Below are 13,083 nucleotides of genomic sequence, written 5' to 3' on the forward strand. Positions count from 1 at the left end.
GTAAGTTTATTGTTTAACCACATCAAATGTTATAGCTTTACACATGTCCGGACAAAAGGACGTGTTCAGCCTTTGTCCAGGAGCGCAATATTGATGCTGTTGCAGAACATCATCCACTGCTTCCCGAACGAGAGATTTTCTGTTCTTCCTCTTCTCAGTCACCTTCTATTGGGGAAACTTTCTGAAGCAAGACAAGGGTGATTATCAAAGGGGCAAAGGAAAATTTGCACCCAACTCCTATTGCTAGTTGAGCACCTGGAGTAAGATTCTGCTTACACATGTCAATGGTAAAACTCTGAATTCAGTGGAGCTGGGATTTCACCCCCACCTCCCTCCCTCTGTAACTTTGAAAATATCCACTGCCAAATCAAGGAGGAAACAAATAATTTCTTCGCATTCCACTGCCAGCATTTCTGTCATAGAAATTGATACATTCATAGCCTTTAAGGGCAGAAAGGCACATTCAATCATGTAATCTGTTCTCCTGTACAGGACACACCACAGAAGCGCACCCAGTTACACCTGTATTGACCACAATAACTTGTTTGACTGAGGGCAGGTCGTCTACTGCTTAAGTCGATCTAACTTATGTCACTTGGGGGTGTGAAAAAGCCTCCCCCTGAGTGACGCAAGTTACAGCAACCTAATTGCTGTCCGCCCCAGCGCTATGTCAGTGGGAAATGCTCTCCTGATGACATTGCTTCCATCTCTTGCAGAGGTGGAGTAATTATGCTGGTGGGAGAGCGCTCTCCCGTCGATATAGAGCATCTTCGCCAGACGTGCAGCTGTCCCGATGTAGTGTTTCTAGTGTAGACCTGCCCTAAATCAAAATATCCCAGAAAGGCATGTGGTCAAGACTTGAAAACAGCGAGTGAGAGAGAGAATCCACCACTTCTCGTGGTAGTTTTTTCCAATGTTAAAGAGAGAGGTCTTATTTCTCATTTGCATTTGTCTGGCTTCAACTTCCAGCCCTTGGTTCTTCTTCTGCCTGTCTCCACTAGATTCAGAAACACTCTGACATCTGACATTTTCTCCCCATGAACGTACTTGTATATCATGAACAAGTCAACTCCTAATCTTCCTTGTAATAAATTCAATAGATTGAGTCTCTTATGTCACATTATAAGGCGTCTACCCATTTCTAAGATCTACTCTACAAGGCCTGCATTGTCTTTTGTGTAATGTACAACGGCCTGTGAAATGGGGTGCTGATCTCCGTTGGGGTCTTTAAGCATTGCTGCAACAATACAAGGTGTGGTAAGAAGCAGACCAGGGTAGTGGAGGCCAGGTAACCAATAGAACAGGATGTGCCCATGTCTTAGCAATTCAGTAGAAGAGATAAGCCAGGACAGGCTTTCACCAAAAGCAAGCAGAACTAGACTCTATGAATATCCATTTAATTCTTCTATTGATTGCGTGTCTATACAGTGACCAGAATAGTAGGTGTTGACTGGCTTCCTTTTCCAGAGGAAGTTACCCTGGATACATTGGTTCCAAAGTGCAGCGTCTTACATAGCACTCATGACACACCTAAGCCCATTGTAAGGTTGGAATGAAATCAAAGATATTCACTTTACTCTTGCATCTTCCGATTTTAATTTTTTCAGGCCCGATTCGGATGCTTAAAACATACCCTGTCACAAGCATCCTTCAGGGCCTGTTTGACTTGTTCATTCCTGAGAGCATAGATGTAGGGATTAAACAGCTGGGTGACCACCGTGTAAAGAAAGGACATAACGTTGTCAAAGTCCCACCCACCGCGCTGACTTGGTCGGATGTACCTGAAAATGGAGCTACTGTACAATATCACCACAACCGTGAGATGAGTGGAGCAGGTGGAAAAGGCCTTTTTCCTGCCCGTGGAGGATGGGATGCGCATGACAGTGGAGATGATACAGCCATAGGAGATGATGGTGACCGTCAACATGCTGAACAGCGTAAGTACAGCTGTCACCAGGGCCACTAATTCAATGATCCCTGTGTCTGTGCAGGAGAGTTGGAGCAATGGGGCTGTATCACAGTAGAAGTGGTTTATGATGTTGAGGCCACAGAACGGCAAGCGGACAAAGAGAACGGTGGTAGGAAGCACCAGTAGGAAACTCACCAGCCAGCAGCCAAGCACTAAGTAGAGGCAGACCCTGTTGCTCATTACAGTGATGTAATGTAGCGGGTTGCAGATAGCCATGTAACGGTCAAAGGACATTAAAGCCAGGTGGAAAAACGTAGAGGAGCCCAGGAAGAAGAAGAAAAATGACTGAAGTAAACAAGTGGGGCGAGAAATGGCTTTCCTTCCTGTCAGGAGGCTGTAGAGGAACCGAGGGATGATGACGAGGGTGAAGCATGTTTCCAAGAAGGAGAAGTTCCTGAGGAAGAAATACATGGGCGTTTGGAGGCGATGGTCCACCAGGGTGATGGTGACAATGATGATGTTTCCCATCAGGATCAAGAGGAAGGTCACTAATAGAACTAGGAATATGACGACGTTCAAATGATTGTCGTTGGTTAGTCCCAAGAGGATGAATTCCACCACTGCAGTGTGGTTTGGCATTTATGGTTCATCTTGAAGCAAATAAACAAGACATAATACTTTAAAAAACAACAACACAAAAATGACAGGGTTTTTTGTTTTGTTTTTGTTTTGCAGAACAGATAGGAGAATAAATCAGACAAATACTTTCAATGGGAATTCAGAACGTGAGCGAGATGTATGGGGATAGATAGCTCAGTATTTCTCATTGCATCCTGCAGAGTAGAACAAGTATGTTGCCTGTGGCTTTCTGCTAAAACGATGGGCAGTGAAATAGTAAGCGGAGATGACACTTAGGGCACCTTCGTTAGGTTCAGTAGGTAACATCCCCTCCAGGTGATTCACACTTCTCTCTGCAGCCTCAAGCAGATGTAGCTGCATCACTATACATTGGTTACAAATACAGTGCACGCCCCTGTCTTCACACCCTTCCTCCCTGGGACCCATCGCCTTTTGACTTTGAATACTGGCATAATTTGAATGTCTACATTTTTGATCATTCAGGTCATCCCGGTTTATACCATGTTCCAGAAGCTCCAAAAATCTCTGGAGAAGCTCTTCTTGAATTGAGTATGCTTGGGATTAATGTTGTTAAAACTCTGATGCTTGTGCAGAGGTCCTTATGGAGTAGGAGATGTACAGAGATGAGGACACAAATATTTGTAGAGAGGAAGAGCTGCTCACCGCATCTCAAAGAGATCCCTGTCTCTTTTCAGGTTTGGTTCCCCAACCTTCTCCACTCCCAATGTTCTAATCTTTTTAACCATAGTTCTCCATGACTTTTAATTCACAGCACAAGGTGGTCCCCTACCCCTGAGGACTACCCATTTTGGAACAAGGTTTATGCAGCTGTGGTTTGTGGGATGTTTTTGGGGTCGGGTTTGGACATCAGGACATCTGCCGTAACTTGTGCCCCAAACTAAAAAAAAGTTTAATTTTCCTTAATTATATATTTCCCTTTAAGAGGATTCCTAGAAGAATGTTAACTGCATTCTCTAACGAAGAACTAATCTTGTGCTTTGACCTCAGTTTACCAATCAATTTCTCACTGTCAACATCTGCGTCATCCCTTATCCCAACCAATCTGTTTATCCCCACCCACAGAGCTGTGCCACGTTGTGCACTGACGTTAAAAGCTGTCTAGGCACAGAATCCATCTCCATCTAGCACATTGGTGGCTCCAATATGGTCCCACAAAATAAACCATAAACTATAACAATGATAACAACACCCACCACGTTCTTCAATTCATTGTCGCTCTAAACTCCCACTCCAGCAGCCATGCCTCGCGCATCCTCCCTCAGACGCTGTGATGTTGGAGACCTCTGGAATACATGGAGCAAGAACTGAAGAAGCTCACAAATCTTGCAGCTACAGAACTGATATGCTCCAAATTAGGTCTGTGGTCCAACAAAACATGGGGACAGGCTTGGGCGTTTGCTCCTGTGACAAATAGCACCTCGTTTTTTAAGGGTTGTGGTGCATGGAATTCTTCTTCTTCACCACTGGCTGCGAGACCAATTAGCTAATGAGCTTTGCTGAGAAAACACTTCTGATCCTTTCTTCCGAATGTTTGGGGACACACTTGTTTGCTTGCTATGGGCAAGCCAATGAACTCTGTCACCATTTGCAGATTCACTCATTTTCATGGCATGGCAGGGAATGGAGATAGAAAACGTGACTATAGTATAATGCCCTTCTGAGAGATTGGCCCAGGTTTATAAAGGTATGTAAGTGTCTATTGGGATTTTCAAAATCACATAGATCCCTAAAACTCACTGATTTGAATGGGTTTTGTTCGTCACTCCGCGTGTGTTCAGAGAAACAGAACTTTGTACATTCCTTGTAAATAAAGAAGATTGAATCAAAGAAAATACCAGACTCCATCAATTTCTACTTCCTACTAGAACAGCCCCAGGGCCCTGAAATTTGAGTAGCTTTTGAAAATCCCCAAATACCTTTAAAAATCTGGCCCTCAGGATGCAAAATCCCATTGAGAATCAATTGGGTTTAGGTTTCCAGATTTTTAAAGATATTTAGATATTGACACTCAATGGGATTCAAAATCCCTTTTGAAAATGAGATTTAGGCTCCTGAATCAGTTAGGCATTGCAAGGCTGAGAGCAGCAATACCTAAATATCTGGGTCCAAATGCCTAAATCACTTTCTTAAAATGAAATGTAGACTCCTAAAGCAATTAGGCCTTGTGACTCTGAGCACAGCAACACCTTACAAACTTATGAGCTGAGCGAAACCTTTGTTGTGGGCTGAAGTAAAACCTCATTTGAACTGAACACGCTCTTCAATTAAGATAGTTGTAAGAGACATTTAAAAGGGCAACATCTGAAATAAGTGCTAAAAATCTGCCCAGAAACTAGCACTATATGGGTGGAGGGCTTGATTGAGTATTAGTTTGGGTAAGTGTGTGAGGAAGGCAGATAAGAATTCAGAGAGAAAGGCAGAGGCAAAAAGCAAGCAGTAGCCTGGAAGGTCAGTGGAACTCTGGAAAAAGCTGGAGTGAGAGCTTTTGGGTCTGGTGTTGGTTAAAAAGACGGGGGGCTGGAAGCTAAAAAACTTCTCCTTTTGTTCGTCACTCCGCGTGTGTTCAGAGAAACAGAACTTTGTACATTCCTTGTAAATAAAGAAGATTGAATCAAAGAAAATACCAGACTCCATCAATTTCTACTTCCTACTAGAACAGCCCCAGGGCCCTGAAATTTGAGTAGCTACTCAGGTTGAAATTTACGGGCCACAATTTTTTTTTTAAATCTGTGTTTTTAGCTCCTAAATCAATTTGGCATTGCAACATTGAGTGCAGGAATGCCTAAACACCCTAGCCCTAGATTCAGATGTTCAAAGCCACCTAAGAGATTTACACACATAAAATCCATTTGAATTAATAAAAGTTGGGTGTTTAGATCTCTTAGGCACCTTTGAAAATTCCAGCTTTATTCTCTCTGTCCCAGCCTTTTAAAAAGTTTAAACCTCATTGTCTGTCAATGCAATTTAAATGTTTGAAGTGTTGCGTCCATGTTGGTCCCGGGATATGAGAGAGACAAGGTGGGATCAGCTTCTGTTGGTGAAAGACACAAGGCACAAGGTGAAGTGGCCGGTTAACACCCCTGCAGTCATAGGACCAAAAAAGGGGGATTAGTGAGTTACCGGCTATTGTAATAAGCCATAAATCCAGGGTCTTTATTATGACCATGATTTTTAGTGTCTTTCAAAAGATGTGCCTGGGATCTTAAATTCAAAACTTTGCAAGTGTTGTGCAGGTTTCCTTTGAGAACTGAGAGGTTGGGCATGGTGTAATCACTTTGTGAAAAGTGTTTGCCATGGGGTGATGTGGTGTTTTTGTATTTTATCATTGTTCTGTGAGAGTTCATTCGAGAGCATAGTGATTGTCTGATTTCACTCACATGGTAGTTATTGGGCCATATAGTGCACTAGATGAGGAACATAAGAACGGCCATACTGGGTCAGACCAATGGTCCATCTAGCCCAGTGTCCTGTCTTCCGACAGTGGCCAATGCCAGGTGTCCAGAGGGAATGAACAGAACAGAGAATCACGGAGTGATCCATCCCCCCATAACGCCACATGTTATGATAGGCATGTAAGGTCCATGGATCTTGAAAGGTGTGTTTCAGGGGGTGTTGATCATTGTAGAAGTAGAAAGCATAATCCTAACTATACGTATAAAATGATGGGATCTAAATTAGCTGTTACCACTCAAGAAAGAGATCTTGGAGTCATTGTGGATAGTTCTTTGAAAACATCCACTCAATGTGCAGCAGCAGTCAAAAAAGCAAACAGAATGCTAGGAATAATTAAGAAAGGGATAGATAATAGGAGAGAAAATATCACGTTGCCTCTATATAAATCCATGGTATGACCACATCTTGAATACTGTGTACAGATGTGGTCGCCCCATCTCAAAAAAGATTTATTGGAATTGGAAAAGGTTCAGAAAAGGGTAACAAAAATTATTAGGTGTATGGAACGGCTTCTGTATGAGGAGAGATTAATAAGACTGGGGCTTTTCAGCTTGGAAAAGAGATGGCTAAGGGGGATATGACAGATGTCTATACAATCATGACTGGTGTGGAGAAAGTAGATAAGGAAGTGTTGTTTACTACTTCTCATAACACAAGAACTAGGGGTCACCAAATGAAATTAATAGGCAGCAGGTTTAAAACAAACAAAAGGAAGTATTTTTTCACACAACACATAGTCAACCTGTGGAACTCCTTGTCAGAGGATGTTGGGAAGGCCAAGTCTATAACAGGGTTCAAAAAAGAACTAGATAAGTTCATGGAGTATAGGTCCATCAATGGCTATTAGCCAGGTTGGGCAGGAAAGGTGTCTTTAACCTCTGTTTGCCAGAAGCTGGGAATGGGCGACAGGGGATGGATCACTGGATTATTACCTGTTCTGTTCATTCCCTCTGGGGCACCTGGCACTGGCCACTGTCATTAGACAGGATACTGGGATAGAAGGACCTTTGGTCTGACCCAGTAGGGCCGTTCTTATGTTAGAAACAAAACCAGGTTTGCTGTCTGAAGGGTAAAGACTTCGGATTATTTGAAAATCACTGTGCAAAGGCAAGGTCCAAGGCCTCAGTAGTAGAGGGCCAGGGTCTGAAACCTTTCCTCCTGTTCCGGACGTCCCCACTCAACATAATTTGAAATGGGTATGTACCTTTATTAGATAGATAGATAGATAGATAGATAGATAGATAGATAGATAGATCAGATGATAGATTAGATCGATCAATCAATCATTGTTTGCATTTGTCACCTTGTGTTACATCTTTGGATTCTTAGAAAATACCATGGTCTGGCTGAGTGTATCCCTCAAGGCCTCTTTCACCTGTTTGTTCCTTAGGCTGTAGATGAAGGGGTTGAGCAGAGGGGACACAACGTTGTTAAGAACAGCCACAGCACTGCTCAAGTCCAGCCTGCTGCTCCATGTGGGCGTGACATACATGAAAATGCAGCTGCCGTAGGTGATGGAGATCAGGGTGAGGTGAGAAGCGCAGGTGGAGAAAGCTTTCTGCCTCTCGGTCGTGGAGGGGATGTGCATCACCGTGGAGATGATCTTGAAATAGGAGAAGACAGTGACGGCTAAAGTGCCCAGTATACTGCTTGTGGCCAAGAGGAAATCCAGGAGTCCTAGGAGTCAGGTGTCTGTGCAGGCAAGTTTAAGCAATTCAAAGTTGTCACAGAAGAAATGGTTAATGATGTTGGGGCCACAGAATGGCAACCGGAACAATAGAACAAGTGGGACGAACACATACCCGAAACCAATAAGCCAAGAGCCCAGCACCAGCCAGTTACAGAAGTGACTGTTCATGATGGATGTGTATTGCAGGGGGTTGCAGATGGCCATGTATCGGTCAAAGGACATGGCCGCCAGCAGGCAAAACTCAGCAGTGCCCACAGTGAGATAAAATAAACATTGTGCAAAGCACCCAGCCACAGATATGGACTGATGACCGGATGCCAGGTTGAACAAAACTTTTGGGATCGAGGCCAAGGTGAAGCTGATCTCCAAAAGCGAGAAATTCCTGAGGAAAAAATACATGGGCGTGTGGAGGCGCCGGTCCACCAGAGTGATGGAGATAATGAGAATGTTTCCAGCTAAGGTCAAGACATAGGCGATGAGGAACAAAACGAAGAGCAGGATCTGCAGCCAGCGAACATCTGTGAAGCCCAGAAGGATAAACTCTGTCACTGCAGTTTGGTTCTCCATGGTGGCTGCTCACTCACACAAAGTTTGAATAAAAATACAAATGTCAAGTGATGTACGATATTTAGCAATGGATCATCTAGAGAACTTGTGTCAGAGCTAATAAGTTTTACTAATGTAGCTCTGATGTTGCAATGCCCTCGTTTAGATGTATGAAATCAAGGTCTTGCAATGAAACCGAGCATGGTGATTGCTTGTTATGATTGTTACCTGCAGCAAATGCCCAACACTATTTCCAGTCCCCCTTTATTTATTTCCAATTCCCATGGTTCTTTTTCCACTTCTACTGGTACTGCAATTCCTTCAGAGACCAATTAGCTAATGAGTGCTGCAGCATCCCTGAAGATACCAGGACAAACTCAGAAAGTTTGGGTATTTTTTTTTTTGGTCACAGCTTTACTGTCTGAAAAGAAAACAAATGGCTAGAATGTAAGGAAAACAATTCCATCTCTTTTTTTGCTTTTTCTTGCCCCCAAAATCAGAGAATTCTAGAAATGTAGGCGTGGGAGAGACCTTGAGTGGTCATCTAGTCCAGTCCCCTTCCCTGAGGAAGAACTAAGTATTATCTACATCATCCCTGACAGGTGTTTGTCTAACCTCTTCTTAAAAACTTCCAATGACGGAGATACCACAACCTCCTTAGGCAATTTGTTTCAGTCCTTAACTAGCCTGATGGTTAGGAGATTTTTCCTAATGGCCAGTCTAATCCTCCCTTGCTGCAATTTTTGCCCATTACTTCTTGTCCTGTCCTCTGTGGGTAAGAAGAACAATTTATCACCCTCTACCTTACATAACATAAGAACATAAGAACAGCCATACTGAGTCAGACCAAAGGTCCATCTAGCCCAGTATCCTGTCTACTGACAGTGGCCAGTGCCAGGTGCCCCTGAGGGAATGAACAGAACAGGGAATCATCCACTGATCCATCCCCTGTCGCCCATTCCCAGCTTCTGGCAAACAGAGGCTAGGGACACCATTCCTGCCCATCCTGGCTAATTGTAATTGATGGACCTAACCTTCGGTACTTAGAAAATGCTTGGCCACAGATGTCCTTCAGACCCTGTTTGACTTGTTCTTTGTGGCGAGCGTAAATGTAGGGGATAAACAGCACAGCCAACACACAGTGCAGAAAAGACACATCTTTGTCAAAGTCCCAAGTGCCCCACTGATCTGGTCGGATGTACCTGAAGATGGCGCTACTCTACAATATCACAACAACCAGGAGGTGAGCAAGCAGCTTGAAAAGGCCTTTTTCCTTCCTGTGGTGGACGGGATGCGCATGATAGTACAGATGATACAGCCATAGGAAATGATGGTGTCTGTTAAAGTGCCAGGTAAGACCACTACAGTTGCAACCAAGAGCATTACCTCAATGTGTCCTGTGTCCCTGCAGGAGAGTTGGAGCAATGCGGCTGTATCGCAGTAGAAGTGGTTTATGACATTGGGGCCACAGAATGGTAACAGCACAACCATGAATGCTGCAGGAAAGAACAAGAGAAAACTCATCACCCAGCAGCCCAGCACTAACTGGAAGCAGACTCTGCCATTCATGATGGTGCCGTAACGCAAGGGGCGGCAGATAGCCATGTAGCGGTCAAAGGTCATGACAATTCCCATGGCAAAACATAGAGGCGCCCAGGGGGAAGAACAACCACAGTTGCAGGAAATAACCAGGGAGGGGAATAGATTTTCTCTCTGTCAGGAGGCTGTGGAGGAACCTGGGCATGACGACGGAGGTGAAGCAGATTTCCAAGAGGAAGAAGTTCCTGGGGAAGAAATACATGGGGGACTGGAGGCGATGGTCCCTGAGGGTGAGGGTGACAACAATGATGTTTCCCATTATGGACAGCAGGAAGACAACTAATAGAACCACACACAGGATGATGTTTAAATGACAGTTGCTGGACAAGCCCAAGAGGATGAACTCCTCCACAGTGATTCTTCGTTTCTGGCTCATCTTTAAAGACAAAAACACAAACATCAAAACCAAAGTGGATACCACCATGGGGACAGAATACACTCAGGGGAAACTCCATGTCTAAATAGAAAACATCTCTTCAATGGGAGGTGGGTTCCCAGCAGACTTGGGTTTTATGAAAAGATCCTGACAGAGAAATTAGAACCGAGCAGAGGATCTCAGAGGACAATCACTGAGAATTGCAAAGAGGGAGGGAGAGAGAGAGCTGGAGGGGAAGGAAAAATGAAAATATTTTCTTTTTTAAAACCATACATTTTTACTTTTTTTTCATAGAAACACAGATTATAAACCTAGAGGGCACCATTCTGATAATCTAGTCTGATCTCCTGTATGACACAAGCCAGAGACCTTTCCCTGAATTAACTCCTGTTCTGCACCTCCTTTCGAAAAACATCATTTTAAAAAATGTGATGGTGGAAAATCCACCACAAAGCTCAGAAAGTTGTTTCAATGATGAAATGCCCTCACTGCTAATTTTTATTTGTTTGTGTTCTTTCCATGTCATTGATGAAAATATTTAAAAGTACATGACCAAGAATCGACCCCAGTAAAAACATACCCGCTCAGTGATGATTGCCCTGATACATTTCCATTTGGAGTCCTTTCACTTAGACACTGTATAATCCATTTAATGTGTGCTGTGTTAATTGTGTATCATTCTAGTTTCTTAATCACAATGTCAAAAATCTAATCAAAAATAGTATCTGTCTTTAGAAAAGGGGAAGAAAGGAACATGGGGAATTATAGACCAGTCAGCCTAACTTTGTTACCTGGAAAGATACTGGAACAAATTTTTAAACAATCAAATTTAAAGCACTTAGAGGATAATGGGGTTTTAAGAAACAGCCAGCATGGATTTGTGAAGAACAAATCATGCCATACAAATCTAATGTCCCTTGGCACAGTTACTGGCCTGGTGGATAGTTGGGAACCTCTAGATGTGATATATCCTGATTTTAGTTAATGCTTTTGACACAGTCCCACATGACATTCTCACAGGCAAATTAGGAAAATGTGGTCCAGATGAAATATAAGGTGGGTGCAAAATTCATTGAAAGACTATACTCAAAGCACAGCTTTCAGTGGTTCACTGTCAAAGTGGGAGGACCTAGCCAGCGGACTCCCACAACAGTGTGTCCTTGCTCTGATACTTTTCAATATTTTCATTAATGACTTAGATAATGGAGTGGAGAGTAGGCTTATTCCATTTGTGGATGACACAAGCTGGGAGGGGGACAGGATTAGTATTCAAAATGTCCTCTCCAAATTGGAGAGGGATAGCTCAGTGGTTTGAGCATTGGCCTGCTAAACCCAGCATTGTGAGTTCAATCCTTGAGGGGGCCATTTAGGGATTTGGGGATTGGTCCCCCTTTGAGCAGGGGGTTGGACTAGATGACCTCCTGAGGTCCCTTCCAACCCTAATAATCTGTGAAATGTACAAGTTGAAATTCAATAAAGACAAGTAGAAGGTACAACACTTAGGAAGAAAAAAAAATCCAATGCACAACCCCAAAATGGGGACTATCTGGCTAAGAGATGATACTGCTGAAAAGCAGGTAGGGGTCAGAGTAGATCACAAATTGAGCATGAGCCAATAATGTGATGCTGCTGCAAAAAAAGGCTAATATAATTCTGGGGTGTAATAATATAGTGGTGTTGCTGTAAGACTTGGGAGGTAATTGTCCCACTCTTCTTGTCACTCGTGAGACCTGGGCTGAACTACAGTATCTGGATCTGGATGCCTCACTTAAAAGAAAGATGTGGAGAAATTGGAGAGAGTCTAGAGGAGAGAAACCAAAACAATACAAGATTTAGAAAACCTGACCTATGAGGAAAGGTTAAAATAAACAAGGCCTATTCAGTTTTGAGAAAAGAAGACTGAGGGGAGACTCGGTAACAGTCTTTAAATATATTAAAGGCTGCTCTAAAGAGGACAATGACCGGTGGTTCTTCATAGAATATCAGGGTTGGACGGGACCTCAAGAGGTCATCTAGTCCAACCCCCTGCTCAAAGCAGGACCAATTCCCAACTAAATCATCCCAGCCAGGGCTTTGTCAAGCCGGGCCTTAAAAACCTCCAAGGAAGGAGATTCCACCACCTCCCTAGGTAACGCATTCCAGTGTTTCACCACCCTCCTAGTGAAACAGTGTTTCTTAATATCCAACCTGGACCTCCCCCACTGCAACTTGAGACCATTGCTCCTTGTTCTGTCATCTGCCACCACTGAGAACAACCGAGCTCCATCCTCTTTGGAACCCCCCTTCAGGTAGTTGAAGGCTGCTATCAAATCCCCCCTCATTCTTCTCTTCTGGAGACTAAACAATCCCAGTTCCCTCAGCCTCTCCTCATAAGTCATGTGCTCCAGACCCCTAATCATTTTTGTTGCCCTCCGCTAGACTCTTTCCAATTTTTCCACATCCTTCTTGTAGTGGGGGGCCCAAAACTGGACACAGTATTCTAGATGAGGCCTCACCAATGTTGAATAAAGGGGAACAATCACGTTCCTTGATCTGCTAGCAATGCCCCTACTTATACAGCCCAAAATGCCGTTAGTCTTCTTGGCAACAAGAGCACACTGTTGACTCATATCCAGCTTCTCGTCCACTGTGACCCCTAGGTCCTTTTCTGCAGAACTGCTACCTAGCCATTCGGTCCCTAGTCTGTAGCAGTGCATGGGATTCTTCCGTCCTAAGTGCAGGACTCTGCACTTGTCCTTGTTGAACCTCATCAGGTTTTTTTTGGCCCAATCCTCTAATTTGTCTAGGTCCCTCTGTATCCGATCCCTACCCTCTAGTGTATCTATCACGCCTCCTAGTTTAGTGTAATCT

General features: G+C 43.7%; 2 protein-coding genes and 1 pseudogene across 2 annotated transcripts; all 3 read right to left on the minus strand.

Moving 5' to 3' along the window:
- Positions 1–1,568: 1,568 nt before the first annotated feature.
- Positions 1,569–2,548, minus strand: LOC128846804 (olfactory receptor 6C4-like). The gene is made up of 2 exons (XM_054046040.1): positions 1,642–2,548; positions 1,569–1,576 (listed from the first exon to the last, which is right to left on the minus strand). The coding sequence occupies exons 1-2, from the start codon at positions 2,546–2,548 to the stop codon at positions 1,569–1,571; spliced, it is 915 nt and encodes a 304-aa protein (XP_053902015.1).
- Positions 2,549–7,331: 4,783 nt separating this feature from the next.
- On the minus strand, positions 7,332–8,279 carry LOC128846194 (olfactory receptor 49-like). Its single transcript, XM_054045227.1, is given in 1 exon segment — positions 7,332–8,279. A coding segment is annotated over 1 exon segment (948 nt).
- A 1,198-nt stretch (positions 8,280–9,477) lies between these two features.
- LOC128846195 (olfactory receptor 49-like) lies at positions 9,478–10,233 on the minus strand (annotated as a pseudogene).
- Positions 10,234–13,083: the final 2,850 nt, after the last annotated feature.

Source organism: Malaclemys terrapin, chromosome 12, assembly GCF_027887155.1.
Source record: "Malaclemys terrapin pileata isolate rMalTer1 chromosome 12, rMalTer1.hap1, whole genome shotgun sequence".
Classification (NCBI taxonomy): Eukaryota; Metazoa; Chordata; order Testudines; family Emydidae; genus Malaclemys; species Malaclemys terrapin.